Genomic DNA, 17,482 nt, shown 5'->3' on the forward strand with positions numbered 1-17,482 from the left:
TAATAAACCTACTGCACCTAAGCAGCTCTCTGAAAGAGTAGGCCACTTAGACCTGTTCCCCTGCCCTTTCCCATTACCTTTAAAAAAAATATTTTCCAAATATTTTATCCACTTCCTTTTTAAAAGCAATGCTGGATTCTGCTTCCATCGCTGTTTCTGGTAGGATATTGCAGCCTAGGGGAATGATCCCTACGCCGGCTTAGGCACCCGTTTTGTGCCTGGAAACAAGTGCAACGCATCCGATTTCTAGGCCTCGATATCCTAACAACACTGTGTAAGAACAAAATTCTCTTAACCTCTCCTTTCGTTCTTTTGGTCAGGATCTTTAAATTATGTGGAAATAGTTTTTCCCAATTTACCTCACCAAAACCTCAAGAGTTCTCTTACCCGTCTCTTTTCTAGTGAGAGGGGCCCCAGTTTTTCTAGTCTCTCCTCATAACTAATGCCTCTCAACCATGGTACCATCTTTGGGAATCTCGTCTGCATTCTCTCCACAGCCTTAACATCCTTCCTAAAGCAGGAGTTAAGGATGTTTCTTGGAATCTGCAAGCTCTTCTACTGCAGTAGGCTGGTATGTAACGGGAAAAAAGAAAACTATTTGGTTATTCATCTCCACTCAGTCACAACTGAATAATAATGGAGGAAGGGCAAACAGCTTCAATCCTCTGGGTCTATCCGAGATGGTATCGGATGGTAATTTTTTGGACACTAAGGGAATCAAGGGATTTGGGGATAGGGCGGGATGAGGTAGAAGATCAGCCATGATCTTACTGAATGGCGGAGCAGGCTCGAGGGGCCAAATGGCCTACTCCAGCTCCGAATTCTTATTTTCTTTTGTAGACCCGAGAAATCAGTGGAGTTTCCTAGTGTGACTCGGCAAATTTTAGGATTTCTCTGTAACAATAATGAAGAGCTGTTAAGGCTAGATCAACGGAAATTTTCAAAACGGAGATCGATAGATTTTTGTTAAGTAAGTGTATTAAAGGTTACGGAATCAAGGCGGGAAAATAGTTGAGACACAGACTTTTTTAAAAATTCGTTTATGGGATCTGGGTGTCACTGGCAAGGCCAGCATTTATTGCCCATCCCTAATTGCCCTCGAGAAGGTGGTGGCGAGCCGCCTTCTTGAACCGCTGCAGTCCGTGTGGCGATGGTACTCCCACAGTGCTGTTAGGTAGGGAGTTCCAGGATTTTGAAGGATCGGTGATATACTTCTAAGTCAGGGCGGTGTGTGACTTGGAGGGGAACTTGGAGATGGTGGTGTTCCCATGCGCCTGCTGCCCTTGTCCTTCTAGGTGGAAGAGGTCGCGGGTTTGGGAGGTGCTGCCAAAGAAGCCTTGGCGAGTTGCTGCAGTGCATCTTGTAGATGGTACACATTGCAGCCACGGTACGCCGGTGGTGGAGGGGGTGAATGTTTAAGGTGGTGGATGGGGTGCCAATCAAGTGGGCTGCTTTGTCCTGGATAGTGTCGAGCTACTTGAGTGTTGCTGGAGCTGCACTCATCCAGGCAAGTGGAGAGTATTCCATCACACTCCTTACTTGTGCTTTGTAGATGGTGACATGATCTCATTGAATGGCGAAAGAGGCTCGAGGGACTAAATGGCCTACTCCTATTCTTATATTGCTGAGTGGGAATTCCCGCCTTATGATGATAGTTAAGTTTGGGGCAGGTAACAGCTCCGTCTCCAACAAGCCATTGAGGAAACTTTGGCGCAATTTAGCTTCCCCTTAAATTCAAGTTTGCCTCAACTGCTCCTCGTGGTACTGAGTTTCACATTATCACTACTCCCTGGGTAAAGAAGTTCCTCTTGAATTCCCTATTGGATTTATTAGTGACTATCTCATGTTTATGGCCCCTAGTTTTGGACAAGTGGAAACTTCTACTCTACGTTTACCCTATCAAACTCTTTCATAATCTTAAAGATCTCTTATCGGGTCACCCCTCAGCCTTCACATCAGGCTCCTCAGTATGCAGAATCAGGCAGTGTCATTCTCCATGCAATGCATTTTCTGCCCTTTTGTCCTGCTATATAACATCTGATTTTACCAGGGGGCATTAAGTTAAAATGGCCACCACCAGTCTCTACATAGAGACCTCACATTATTTTGCTGTAAGGGATGTGGGAGGGGAAGCTGTAGCTGGAACACAGTTATAGAGCAATCTGTATTTTTATTGAAACAAAACACAATCTGAAAAGTGCAATGTTGGTCCAAAGAAAGGCTCCGGCACTTTTACATTACAAAATACCCTTTGAAGCCATTGCGGACCTCCAGCTAAGTCTCCGGGCTTTAGTGTGTGGGGTGCGTCTCCTCTGAGGACAGAGTGTGCAATCCACTTGAGGTACAGTAAATAGAAACTCTCCTACTGTAAATTTCTCAGTAGCTTTACTTGCCGATTTAATCATGGCGACGGGTTTCAAGCCATGTCAGACGTCTAACTGACCATAAATAAACAACCATCATCACAATGTAGCCAAATGTGTTCCTGCAGAATTCCGAGGGGCTTTCGTAGGAGTGCAGAGAGAAACGTGGCCAGCAAAGTCAGACTGACATTGGTATTTGGTTGCCTTCCAACTTGGTGTTAGCTGTGGTTCAGTGGTAGCACGCTCATCTTCTGAGTCACAAGGTTGTGGGTTCACATCCCACTCCAGGGAGTTGAGCACAAAATCTAGGCTGACAGTACTGAGGGAGCGCTGCACTACTGAGGGAGCGCTGCACTACTGAGGGAGCGCTGCACTACTGAGGGAGCGCTGCACTACTGAGGGAGCGCTGCACTACTGAGGGAGCGCTGCACTACTGAGGGAGCGCTGCACTACTGAGGGAGCGCTGCACTACTGAGGGAGCGCTGCAGTACTGAGGGAGCGCTGCACTACTGAGGGAGCGCTGCACTACTGAGGGAGCGCTGCACTGTCGGAAGTGCCATTTTGTTCCAAATGAGATGTTAAACCGAGGCCCCGTCTGCCCTCTTCAGGTGGACTTAAAAGATCCCATGGCACTCTTTCGAAGAACAGCAGGGGAGTTCTCCCCAGTATCTCTGACCAATGTTTATCCCTGAACCAAAATCACTAAAAAATATAGATTATCTTGTCATTATCAAATTGCTGTTTGCGGGACCTTGCTGTGCGCAAATCGGCTACTGCTTTCCCGATATTTACAACACTATACTTTTAAAAAAGTACTTCATTAGCTGTAGAGTGCTACAGGAAACTTTCTGGTATCCGGCACTGACGGGACCGGGCTGGTGCCGTACCATCAAAACTGCCGTAGAAACCAGCGCTAATGTTAAAACATACGGAGCTTTTGAGCTCTGTGTGAATCAACAAACCCTGTTGCTTAGCAACAGCTTCAAAACAGTCGGCCGCAGCTTAAAAGCGTCTCTGTAGCTAAGCAACAGCTTCAGCTAGACCTTGCAGAGCCTGACTGGAAAAAAAAAGCAACGAGAAGTAAAAAAACTTATAGGAAACGGCTCCTGAATTTTGCCGGTAGATAGAGCTTTCCGGACATTTAACCTCTGGTTAAACGAAAGTTTCCTGTATATAAATGCAAGTCTTTCTCTTTAACTGCCTACTGGTCACCAGGCCATTATTCCAGGGAGTTTCCACATTCCTGGCATGCTGCTTTCTACTTTCTCCTCTTGATTTTCACAATTGAACCTCAAACTGCCAATTAGTTGTTTAGTTTTACTTTCTGCACCGCAAACAGCAATGCTCAATACCAGGTGACCTTTCCTCTCATCCTTCCTCTCCCTAAATTTGGTACAAATCAGTAGTAAAAATGTTTTTTTCCCCCCCCACAGTAAATGACTCACTTCCCAGCTGGAATTCTACATCGCTGACGTGACCGTATGAAGTGAATGTGACCTCTGCACTTTTGGGCTACCCTTCATTCCTCCCTCACTTCCTCTGCATTGGTATACTTCTGGATAGGGTCAGTGGGCTAACTCGTGGAACACTCGGCGATGGGCAGAAAATCTTCTAATATCTTGACTCTTCCTTTGCCAATGACTCAAACATAGAAGATGGCTGATCATCCAAATTCAGTACCCTGTCCCTGCCTTCTCTCCATATCCCTTGATGCCTTTAGCCTTAAGAATATTGAATATTGAATATATTTAATAAATTGTCCTCTACTGCCTTCTGTGGTAGAGAATTCCACAGGTTCACCACTTTCTGGGTGAAGAAATTCCTCCTCCTCTCAGTCCTAAATGGCTCACCCCTTATCTTTAGACTGTGGCCCCTGGTTCTGGACTCCCCGGCTATCAGGAACATCCTTCCTGCATCCAGTCTATCTAGTCCTGTTAGTATTTTATAAGTTTCAATGAGATCCCCTCTCATTCTTCTAAACTCCAGCGAGTATAAGCCCAATCGACCCAATCTCTCCTCATACGTCATTCCTGCCATCCCAGGTATCAGCCTGGTGAATCTTCGCTGAACTCCCTCCATGGCAAGAACATCCTTCCTCAGATAAGGCGACCAAAACTGCACACAATACTCAAGATGTGGTCTCACCAAGGCCCCGTACAACTGCAGCAAGACATCCTTGTTCCTGTACTTAAAGCCTCTCGCTACGAAGGCCAACATGCCATTTGCCTTCTTAACCGCCTGCTGCACCTGCATGCTTACCTTCAGCGACTGGTGCACAAGGACACCCAGGTCTCATTGCACTTCCCCTTCTCCCAATCTATTGCCATTCAGATAATAATCTGCCTTCCTGTTTTTGCCACCAAAGTGGATAACCTCACATTTATCCACGTTATATTGCATCTGCCATGCTTTTGCCCAATCACACAACCTGTCCAAATCATTCTGGAGTTTCTCGGCATCCTCCTCACAGCACACACGCCCACCCAGCTTTGTGTTGTCTGCAAATTTGGAGGTATTACATCTAGTTTCCTTGTCTAGATCATTAATATATATTGTGAATAGCTGGGGTCCTAGCACCGATCCCTGCAGTACCCCACTAGTCATTGCCTGCCACTCGGAAAAAGACCCGTTTATTCTAACTCTTTGCTTTCTGTCTGCCAACCAGTTTTCTATCCAAGTCAATACCTTGCCCCCAATCCCATGTGCCTTAACTTTACACGCTAATATCTTATGCGGGACCTTATCAAAAGTCTTCTGAAAGTCCAAATACACCACATCCACTGGTTCTCCCTTATCTATTTTACCAGTTACATCCTCAAAACATTCCAGTAGATTAGTCAAGCACGATTTACCTTTTGTAAATCCATGCTGACTTTGTCCGATCCTGTCACTGTTTTCAAAGTGCTCTGCTATTACATCTTTTATAATGGACTCTAGCATTTTCCCACTACCGATATCAGGCTTATTCCCCGTTTTCTCTCTACCACCTTTTTTGAATAGTGGGGTAACATTAGCTACCCTCCAATCCATGAGTACTGTTCCAGATTCCATCGAATGTTGGAAGATGATCAGCAATGCATCTACTATTTCTAGGGCCACTTCCTTAAGTACCCTAGGATGTAGATTATCAGGCCCTGGGGGTTTATCCGCCTTCAATCCCATCAATTTCCCTAACACCATTTCCCTACAAATACTGATTTCTTTCAGTTCCTCCCTTTCATCAGACCCTATGTTCCCCAACATCTCTGGGAGGTTATTTGTGTCCTCCTTTGTGAAGACAGAACCAAAATATGTATTTAATTGGCTACCATTTCTTTGTTCCCCATTATAAATTCCCCATATTCTGACTGCAAGGGACCTACGCTTGACTTCACCAATCTTTTTCTCTTCACATATCTATAAAAGCTTTTACAGTCAGTTTTTATGTTCCCTGCAAGCTTACTCTCATATTCAATTTTCCCCTTCTTAATTAATCCCTTTGTCCTCCTTTGCTGAATCCTAAACTGCTCCCAATCCTCAGGTTTACTGCTTGTTCTGGCCAATTTATATGTCCTCTCCTTGGATCTTATGCTATCCCTAATTTCCCTTGTTAGCCACGGTTGAGTCACCTTTTTTGTTTTATTTTTATGCCAAACTGGGATGAACAAATTCTGTAGCTCATCCATGCGGTCTCTGAATGTTTGCCATTGCCTATCCACCGTCAACCCTTTGAGTGACATTCCCCAATCAATCCTACCCAACTCGAGCCTCAGACCATTGTAGTTTCCTTTATTTAAATTCAGGACCCTAGTCTCTGAGTCAACTACTTCATTCATCAGGGGACCAAATGTAATATATCCAAGTTTGCTGATGATACAAAGCTAGGTGGGAATGTAAGTTGTGAGGAGGATGCAAAGAGGCTGCAAGGGGATATAGACAGGCTAAGTGAGTAGGCAAGAACATGGCAAATGGAATATAATGTGGAGAAATGTGAAGTTATCCACTTTGGTAGGAAAAATAGGAAAACAAAGTATATTTTAAATGGGGAGAGATTGGGAAATGTTGGTGTTCAGAGGGACCTGGGTGCCCTTGTCCATGCAGGTACAGCAAGCAATTAGGAAAGCAAATGCTCCGTTGGCCTTTATTACAAGAGGATTTGAGTATAAGAGTAAAGACGTCTTACTGCAATTATATAGGGCCCTGGTGAGACCACATCTGGAGTACTGTGTACAGTTTTGGTCTCCTTACCTAAGGAAGGATATACTTGCCATTGAGGGAATGCAACAAAGGTTCACCAGACTGATTCCTGGGATGGGAGGATTGTCGTATGAGGAGAGATTGAGTAGACTAGGCCTATATTCTCTAGAGTTTAGAATGAGTGTTGATCTCATTGAAACATACAAAATTCTTACAGGGCTTGACAGGGTAGATGCTGGGAGGATGTTTCCCCTGGCTGGGGAGTCTAGAACCAGGGGTCGCAGTCTCAGAATAAGGGGTCGGCCATTTAGGACTGAGATGAGGAGAAATTTCTTCACTCAGAGGGTGGTGAATCTTTGGAATTCTCTACCCCAGAGGGCTGTGGAGGCTCAGTCGTTGAGTATACTCAAGGCAAAGATCGATAGATTTTGGGATATTAAGGGAACCAAGGGATATGGGGATAGTGTGGGAAGGTGGAGTTGAGGTAGAAGAACAGCCATGATCTTACTGAATGGCGGAGCAGGCTCAAGGGGCCGAATAGTCTACTCCTGCTCCTTTTTTAAAAATGTTATAAGGAGATATTAGGACAGATGACCAAAATCTTGATTAAAGAGGTAGGTTTTAAGCAGCATTTTAAAGGAGGAGAAGGAGGTAGAGAGGTTTATCGTGGGAATTTCAAAGCTTAGGGTCTAGACGGCTGCTAAGGCACGGCCACCAAAGGTGGGGCAAAGGAAATCAGGGATGCACAAGGGGCCAGAATGGAAGGAATGCAGAGTTCTCGGAGGGCTGTACCGTTGGAGGAGATTCCTCCATTCGCCCATTCAGATGTCCACACCATGTACTGATTACTCTCAGTGTGAAGAAGAACATCCTAGAATCAGTCCTAATTTAGCCTTTAAATAGTTTAAATGAGGTTTCAGGCCTTCTTTGGCCTCCCTCCCCCTCCAATTTCCTTTCCTTTGCTCACCGCCTTGCCTGACCCTGCAGTTCCTCATCTGTGCTGCTGTTCCTCTTGTGCAAGCCTACACAGCGAGTGTCGGCAGGCTCTTCAAGCATGGGAGGGCATCACAACTGAGCCCGATTCTTTCCTCACACAGCATCCACAGGTGCAGGAAGGAGTCACAGGTGACAGCCTTGCACAACGATCTCAAGACTTCTAATGCCCTTTATAGCATTGTGCAGCAACCTCCGACGCTAAATATTACTACACAGAGAGAACAATACGCATATCAATACAGTTCAGCAATTCAAATTAAAAAACAAGAAATTCCACCGTTGCTTTAAATAAAAGAAATGTTGAATTCCTAAAACATTCCTTGGCACGTCAGGTTTAGTGTGGTCTCTCAGACACCGTACAATTCCTTTAGCGGTGAAATCCTCAGAAGACTCTCTAAAAATAGGAGGTGAACCAACTTCTGAAAGGGCCAGCAAGTAAACATGTTGAGCATCTCCATTTACTGCACACAATCTCCACTTACCAGGCCCTGAGCAACACGGAGAAAACATACAAAACACAATCAGGGATAGAAGTTCTTGTAAAACTCTTGCTGCGCTTAAGGGGTTAATAGGAACATAAGAAATAGGAGCAGGAGTAGGCCATTCGGCCCCTCGAGCCCGCTCCGCACAAAGTTGCAGCAATGTGGTGAAAGAGCAGGGGGCAGTGGAACGAACTGAATTGCTCTTCGAAAGAGCCGTTGCAGACTCAATGGGCCGAATGGCCTCCTGCTAAGATTCCATCCCAGTTCAGGTGATCTCATGGGCTCCGACTTGGAATCAAACCCAGGTCTCTGGCGTGGCAGCGGAGAATTCCACCCCGGAACCATCAATGCTCGGACTCTGGGGCACCGCTCCAAACTTGCACTGGCCAGATTTATCACATGTCAAAATAAAGGGATACATTTTCTGAGTCAACACCAGAGTCTCTTTCGAAGGGATTGAAGAATCAGGTGCGCTGAACTCTGTGCTCCCATCGAGTGAGACTCCGTGGTGGGAGCAAATTCTCAGAGGTTTTTCTATTTTGCCCGACATGGGACACCTCAATAAACCTTGGGCCACACACCCTCAGACCATCGTTTCTCAACAAGCGTGAGTTTTGCACAATTTCTCCACTTCCTCCCTCCCAACATCCTTCTCTTTTCTCCCCTCCTCTCCAGAAGGCACTGAGTCATGTTGGGGTATGGTTCCATGGGTGCCTCCAGTACCTCACTCAAGTAGTCATTCTTCACGGTGAGTGCCACTCTGGGGGAAGGATCACAACTGATCCCAAGCCTGTCCTCGCCAATATCCACACACGTGCACCTCCCCGCAGGGGTCACTGGATAGTTATCAGGAATTGCTTCCCCTCTCCACAGCCCAGAAGTAAGGAGATCAATTATAGTGGCTAGGCTGAAGAATGCACAAAGACACAACGGTAGAGATTCATCTTGGACGGTAGCCCTAAACAGGTGGTATTGCATCTGCCGCCTCTTGACTCCAGTGCAGTGCTGAGGGAGTGCTGCACTGTCGGAGGTACCGTCTTTCGAATGAGACGTTAAACCGAGGCACTGTCTGCTCTCTCAGGTGGATGCAAAAGATCCCATGGCACTATTTCGAAGAAGAGCAGGGGAGTTATCCCAGGTGTCCTGACCAATACTTATCCCTAATCAACATCACTGAAACAGATTATCTGGTCATTATCACATTGCTGTTGGTGGGAGCTTGCTGTGTGCAAATTGGCTGCCGCGTTTCCCACATTACAACAGTGACTGCACTTCAAAGCGTACATCATTGGCTGTAAAGCGCTTTGGGCTGTTCGGTGGTCGTGAAAGGCACTATATAAATGCAGGTCTTTCTTGTTATAGGCCCCACTTCTTCTGAAGTGAATGGAACTGAATTTCGGGTGGGTCATATAACCGCGCCGATCCGATACCGCCCTTTTTGCGCCAGCGCCCAGCGAATTTCTACCCCATAATTTCAATTTAAATAAATCGCAGATCTTCTGTATATATTCTACTAAGGGAAACAAGCTACATCTGGGTTCACCACTAATGTACATGTTGTGCACTGCCAGTATTAACCAGCAAGTATTAAAAGGATGAGCAAAGTCATAACTTTGGGTGATGCAGAACAGACTGCCCAAGTAGGCAGCAGAGGCAGATTGTGTGGGAAAGAAACCAAAGGGAGATTTGGATAGATATTTGAGGGAGTAGGTCACTGCCAGCACGACTGCAGAGTATTTACCATGTCTGTACTTTCCTGTGTTCCTATCAGTCAATGTATTTCAACAGCATTGCCCTGCTCTCTGCATCTGCTGTGGGGCCATTTCCTTCCAAACACACACAGGAAATTCCGGTTTGCCAATACAAAAGTGTGCCGGATACATGTATTAAGTACTCATTTGGTGACACTTGGCACAGCCAAGTAGAACATACAATGACAGAACAGCGAAACACATTGCTCTCGATATGTAAAGTACAATTACAATATAGGTTGGCTAATAATACCCCGCCAAATAGTTATTTTAGCAAATTTTTTGTATAATTTAAAAAGTACCAGACCACAGTGCCATCATTTCACTCACAGCCCAAGGACCCTATCCCCAACAAAAATACAACATTTGCATCAGGTGATTTGAAGGCGAAAGCCGAGACCACTGGGTATTGCAACAGCAACAGCAGATTGCCAAAAAAAAGTCAACTCAACCCATCGTGGCATCTGACATACAATATCTCACCAGCTCACAGGGATGCAGCCCTCACTTAACTACATGTATTCCTCGCTCAGCAAACAGCATCAAAAACAGATTCGCTGGTCAATCTTTACTTGATTTGTTCTTGGGATATGGACAATGCTGACAAGGCCACATTTATCGCCCACATCACTGGTTGCCCTGAGAAGATGGCGATGGCCTTTCTTGATAGCAATTGTTTTTATAACTGAAGAGTGTGTACAAGACACTTTATGACCCACTATGTAAGATTCCCAATAAGGGAGGGACCACTGCTAGACCTAGTACTGTAATGGGAAATGAGTCAGAGCAGATAAGAGGACGTCTAGGAAGTAGTGATAACAATACAATAAGGTTTAAGACTGAGAGAGATATAGATAGTACAAAGGCCAAATAATAGGTTGGGAAAAAGCCAACTATGAGGGAATGAGAATGAAGCGGAGGGCGCTAAACTGGAGAAAAATATTGACAGAGGTGGAACAACATTGGATCTCTCCTTTAAATATTGCGCAGAGTTCAGGAGAAATATATTCTACCAAAAAATAAAGTAGCTAAGAATGAGATGCCACTGATAAATAAATAAGGATAAGATTGAATAAAACTCACTACACTGCCAAAGTACTTCATTGGCTGTAAAGCGCTTTGGGACGTCCGGTGGTTGTGAAAGGCGCTATATAAGTACAAGTCTTTCTTTTTAAACAAAAAGACATAAACAAAGTACATAAAAGTCCAAAAGTCTTCTATAGGTATATAAAAATAATAAAAGGGTAGTAAGAGGAGGGGTGGGGCTGATTAGGGACCAAAAATGAGAACTATGCATGGAGGCAGAGGGTATGGCTGAGGTGCTAAATGAGTACATTGCATCTGTCTTCACCAAGGAAGAGGATGCTGCCATAGACATAGTGAAGGAGAAGGTAGTAGAGACACTTGATAGGATAAAAATTGATAAAGAAGCGGTATTAGAAAGGCTGGCTGTACTTAAAGTAGATAAATCACCAGGGGCGGATGGGATGCATCCTAGGATGCTGAGGAAATGGAGGGCAGAAATCCCGGAGGTACTGGTCATAATATTCCAATCCTCCATAGATACGGGGGTGGTGCCAGAGGACTGGAGTATTGCAAATGTTACACCATTGTTCAAAAAGGGTGTAAAGATAAACCCAGCAACTATAGGTCAGTCAGTTGAACCTTAGTAGTGGGGAAGCTTTTAGAAACAGTAATCAGGGACAAAATCAACAGTCACTTGAACAAGTGTGGATTAATTAAGGAAAGCCAGCATGGATTTGTTAAAGGGAAATTGTGTTTAACCAACTTGATCCGAGTTTTTTGATGAGGTAACAGAGAGGGTTGATGAGGGCAATGTGGTGTACATGGACTTCCAAAAGGCGTTCGACAAAGTGCCACATAATAGGCTTGCCAGCAAAATTGAAGCCCTTGGAATAAAGGGGACAGTGGCAGCATGGATACGAAATTGGCTATTGAGAGGAAACAGAGAGTAGTAGTGAACAGTTGTTTTTCGGACTGAAGGCAGGTATACAAATTACATCATCAATATTCATGAGGCCCCTGCTTGCAAGTGGTGGGCAGTCTCGCCCCTCCCGCAAACCCTCCTGACTCCTGCACGCTGCTCTGCCCCCCGACCACCACACGTTGCACTCCCCTCCCGACAGGCTGCCGTCCTTCGCAGACCCCCGACCCGCGCCCTAGGTTAAAATCAGGGCAGGGGCGCGAACGCAGCACGAACACACTGGGTAGAGTCCGGCTGCCGTTTTAAACCCTCACACGCAGTGTTCCCGCCGGGCGGGTAGGGTTAGAATTGGGGCTTGCCACTTTGATGGCGCCCTACATGTTAAAAGCCTTAGGCCTTCGCTGAACCAACAAAATGCAGGTTGTGGCTCTGCACCTGTAACTCTCTACATGGTCTGGCCTCTGCCAGATCAGCGGGAAGGTGGAATGTTATTGGTGGAGGTGTTAGAGGACATTGGGGGATGGGTGGGGCACCTCGGACAGTAAAGAAACTAACTTCACAAAAAAAAGAGGATTGAGTTAATAAAGTTGAAAGCTTAACCCTGGAGCCCAGCCATTTCCCTTACCTCATGCAAATTGAGTTCTTTTACTTTCTCTTTCAGTATGACCTGCAAAATAGAGAAAAGCACAATGAATCACACTTGAGAAAACTCCCGGCATTTACAAAGTGTCGCCATATCTACACTGATCAATAAAACTCACAAATACTCTGCGATAAAATAAAACCTTGACAATTATTTATAGCTACTACCAGTATCATACTAAATTACATTACAGGGCCTATAAAAACAGGCTTTGAAGTGTGATTTGACCCTGAGTGCGGTTTAAACAGAGTGCTTCGAGTTGGGTGAGTCAGGGAGTTAAGTGAGGAGTGGAAGGAGGAGCTCCCTTGATTCACCTTTGTTTTTCCTAACTTTTCACCCTGTAGGAATTGGTTCTTACTTTACATCAAGGAAAGAGTCCAAGAGCGGGAGCAGTCAAACAACAACAACTGCGAAACCGCTAAAGTGACGTCACAACCAGGGAAGGAGCTGATTAGAAATACTCACCAGGTCCTACTTACCACAGTCCAGTCATTAAAAGTCAAAGTAAGGTCTCTAGTTTAGAGTAAGTAGTGTTTAAAGGGAAGTAAGGTCCCCAGTGTATTTAATATTCTTTAATTTAAAGGAAGTAAAGGGAGTAAATGAATGGTAGGACATGACAGGGCAGCTTAGCTGCGTGGAGTGCTATGTAGGAAGTCAGGGACACTTTAGGTGTCCAGGGCGAACACATGTACAAGAAGTGTCTCCAGCTGCAGCTACTCGAAATCCGCGTTTCGGAACTGGAGCTGCGGCTGGAGTCACTATGGAGCATCCGCGAAGTTGAGATTTTCGTGGATAGCACATAGAAACATAGAAGATAGGAGCAGGAGTAGGCCATTCGGCCCCTCGAGCCTGCTCCGCCATTCAATGAGATCATGGCTGATCATCCAAATTCAGTACCCGATCCCTACTTTCTCCCCATACCCCTTGATGCCTTTAGCCTTAAGAAATATATCCAACTCCTTCTTGAATATATTTAATGTATTGGCCTCTACTGCCTTCTGTGGTAGAGAATTCCACAGGTTCACCACTCTCTCGGTGAAGAAATTCCTCATTTCTGTCCTAAATGGCTGACCCCTTATCCTTAGACTGTGACCCCTGGTTCTGGACTCCCTGGCCATCGGGAACATCCTTCCTGCATCTAGTCTGTCTAGTCCTGTTAGAATTTTATAAGTTTCAATGAGATCCCCTCTCATTCTTCTAAACTCCAGCGAGTATAAGCCCAATCGACCCAATCTCTCCTCATACGTCATTCTTGCCATCCCAGGTATCAGCCTGGTGAATCTTTGCTGAACTCCTTCCATGGCAAGAACATCCTTTCTCAGATAAGGCGACCAAAACTGCACACAATACTCAAGATGTGGTCTCACCAAGGCCCTGCACAACTGCAGTAAGACATCCTTGTTCCTGTATTCAAACCCTCTCGCTACAAAGGCCAACATACCATTTGCCTTCTTAACCGCCTGCTGCACCTGCATGCTTACCTTCATCGACTGGTGCACAAGGGCACCCAGGTCTCGTTGCACTTCCCCTTCTCCCAATCTTTCACCATTCAGATAATAATCTGCCTTCCTGTTTTTGCCACCAAAGTGGATAACCTCACATTTATCCACGTTATATTGCATCTGCCATGCTTCTGCCCAATCACCCAACCTGTCCAAATCATCCTGTAGTTTCTCAGCATCCTCCTCACAGCACACACACCCACCCAGCTTTGTGTCGTCTGCAAATTTGGAGATATTACATCTAGTTCCCTTGTCTCGATCATTAATATATATTGTGAATAGCTGTGGTCCAAGGACCGATCCCTGCGGTACCCCACTAGTCACTGCCTGCCACTCGGAAAAAGACCCGTTTATTCCAACTCTTTGCTTTCTGTCTGCCAACCAGTTCTCTATCCAAGTAAATACCTTGCCCCCAATCCCATGTGCCTTAACTTTACACGCTAATCTCTTATGCGGGACGTTATCGAAAGCCTTCTGAAAGTCCAAACACACCACATCCACTGGTTCTCCCTTATCTATTTTACCAGTTACATCCTCAACAAATGCCAGTAGATTAGTCAAGCACGATTTACCTTTTGTAAATCCATGTTGACTTTGTCCGATCCTGTCACTGTTTTCCAAGTACTCCGCTATTACATCTTTTAGAATGGACTCTAGCATTTTCCCGACTACCGATGTCAGGCTGTAATTCCCCGTTTTCTCTATACCACCTTTTTTGAATAGTGGGGTAACATTAGCTACCCTCCAACCCATGGGTACTCTTCCAGATTCCATCGAATGTTGCAAGATGATCAGCAATGCATCTACTATTTCTAGGGCCACTTCCTTAAGTACCCTAGGATGTAGATCGTCAGGCCCTGGGGATTTATCGGCCTTCAATCCCATCAATTTCCCTAACACCATTTCCCTACAAATACTGATTTCTTTCAGTTCCTCCCTTTCATCAGACCCTATGTTCCCCGACATCTCTGGGAGGTTATTTGTGTCCTCCTTTGTGAAGACAGAACCAAAATATGTATTTAATTGGTTTGCCATTTCTTTGTTCCCCATTCAAATTCCCTTGATTCTGACTGCAAGGGACCTACGCTTGACTTCACCAATCTTTTTCTCTTCACACATCTATAAAAGCTTTTACAGTCAGTTTTTATGTTCGTTGCAAGCTTACTCTCATATTCTATTTTCCCTTTCTTAATTAATCCATTTGTCCTCCTTTGTTGAATCCTAAACTGCTCCCAATCCTCAGGTTTATTGCTTTTTCTGGCCAATTTATATGTCCTCTCCTTGGATCTTATGCTAACCCTAATTTCCCTTGTTAGCCACAGTTGAGTCACCTTTTTTGTTTTATTTTTATGCCAAACTGGGATGAACAAACTTTGTAGTTCATCCATGCGGTCTTTGAATGTTTGCCATTGCCTATCCACCATCAACCCTTTTGAGTGACATTCCCCAATCAATCCTACCCAACTCATGCCTCAGACCATCGTAGTGTCCTTTATTTAAATTCAGGACCCTAGTCTCTGAGTCAACTACTTCATTCTCCATCTTAATGAAGGTTTCGATCATATTATGATCGCTCCGACCCAAGGGGCCTCGTACAACAAGATTGCTAATTAATCCTTTCTCATTACATAATACCCAGTCTAAGATGGCCTGATCTCTGGTTGGTTCCTCGACATATTGGTCCAGGAAACCATCCCGTAAACACTCCAGGAATTCCTCCTCCACAGTAATGTTACTAATTTGGTTAGCCCAATCTATATATAGATTAAAGTCACCCATGATGACTGCTGTGCCCTTATTGCACGCTTCTCTAATTTCCCTTTAAATGCCATCTCCAACCTCCGCATTACTCTTTGGAGGTCTATATACCACTCACACTAACGTTTTCTGCACGTTTAACGAGGTGGTCACACCGCAGGTAAAGAGTGCACAGGCAGACAGGAAATGGGTGACCGTCAGACAGAGTAAAAGAACTAGGAAGATAGTGCAGGAGTCCCCTGGGTGCATCTCTCTCTCCAACAGATTTTCCATTTTGGATACTAATGGGGGAGGTGGTTTCTCAGGGGAATGCAGCAAGAGCCAAGTCCGTGGCACTACGAGTGGCTCAGCTGCACAGGAGGGGAGGAAAAAGAGTGGGAGAGCAATAGTGATAGGGGATTGTGTCGTAAGGGGAACAGACAGACGTTTCTGTGATCGCAGACATGACTCCAGGATGGTATGTTGCCTCCCTGCTACCAGGGTCAAGGATGTCACTGAACGGCTGCAGGGCATTCTGAAGGGAGAGGGCGAACAGTCAGAGGTCGTGGTTCACATTGGTACCAATGACATGGGTAGAAAGAGGGATGAGGTCCTGCAACAAGAATTTAGGGAGCTAGGTAGCAGATTAAAAAGCAGAACCTCAAAGGTTGCAATCTCTGGATTACTCCCAGTGCCACGTGCTAGTGAGTATAGGAATAGGAGGATAATGCAGATGAATGCGTGGCTAAAGAGTTGGTGCAGGAGGGAGGGCTTTAGTTTCCTGGATCACTGGGTCTGCTTCTGGGGAAGGTGGGACCTGTACAAGTCGGACGGGTTGCACCTGAACCGGAACGGGACCAACATCCTTGCGGGGAAGTTTGCTAGTACTGTTTCGGGGGTGGGGGGGGGTTAAACTAACTTGGCAGGGGGAATGGGATACGGAGTGGAGCTATAGTAGTGGGTGATGCACAGCCAAATATGGAGGAAAAAACAAGTCAGCCTGGAAGGCAGAGCAAATATGTAATGCACAAGGCAGTATGGCAAGGCTGGATGGCATTTATTTTAATGCAAGGAGTCTTGCGAGTAAGGCAGATGAATTGAAGGTGTTGATGAACACATGGGGGTATGATATTGTTGCTATCACAGAGACATGGTTGAGAGAAGGGCAGGACTGGCAGCTCAATATTCCGGGGTATAGAATCTTCAGGCGAGACAGAGGGAGGTGTAAAAGAGGAGGGGGTGTCGCAATATTAAACAAAGGAGTCAATTACTGCTGTAGGGAGGGATGATATCATAGAAGGTTTCTCTAATGAGGCCATATTGGGTAGAACTTAAAAACAAAAAGGGGGCAAGCACTTTGCTGGGAGTGTACTATAGGCCCCCAAACAGTCAGGGGGAGATAGAGGAACAGATATGTGGACAAATCTCAGAGAAGTGTAGAAATAATAGGGTAATAATAGTAGGGGATTTCAACTTCCCCAATATTAACTGGGATAGTCAGAGTATGTAAGGCTTAGAGGGTGCGGAATTCTTAAGTTGCATCCAGGAGAGCTTTATGAGCCAGCATGTAGAAGGTCCTACAAGAGAGGGGGCGGTACTGGACCTAATTCTAGAAAATTCAGCCGGGCAGGTGGTAGATGTGTCAGTAGGAGAGCATTTTGGTGACAGTGACCATAATTCGGTGAGGTTTAAGGTAGTCATGGAAAAGGACAAAGATGGACCGGAAATAAAGGTTCTAAGTTGGGGGAAGGCTGATTTTAATATGAGAAGGCAGGATCTGGCCAAAGTGGACTGGGATCAGCTACTTGTAGGAAAATCCACATCAGATCAGTGGGAGTCTTTCAGAAAGGAAATAGAGAGAGTACAACGCCAACATGTTCCCGTAAA

General features: G+C 45.3%; 1 protein-coding gene across 6 annotated transcripts in view; it reads right to left on the reverse strand.

Moving 5' to 3' along the window:
- Window positions 1-17,482, reverse strand: part of rnf24 (ring finger protein 24) — a 175,197-nt gene that overhangs the window by 40,623 nt on the left and 117,092 nt on the right. For all 6 annotated transcript variants that reach the window (XR_015074986.1, XR_015074987.1, XM_085975527.1 and 3 more), the window contains one exon: window positions 12,339-12,380. Coding sequence is in view for 4 of the 6 variants with exons in the window: in XM_085975527.1 (XP_085831653.1) it covers window positions 12,339-12,380 (42 nt within the window). In the remaining 2 variants the exon portion in view is untranslated. The remainder of the gene's footprint in view (window positions 1-12,338; window positions 12,381-17,482) is intronic.

Source organism: Somniosus microcephalus, chromosome 2 (genome assembly GCF_052327205.1).
Source record: "Somniosus microcephalus isolate GS21.2 chromosome 2, FLI_Smic_1.0, whole genome shotgun sequence".
Taxonomy (NCBI): domain Eukaryota; kingdom Metazoa; phylum Chordata; class Chondrichthyes; order Squaliformes; family Somniosidae; genus Somniosus; species Somniosus microcephalus.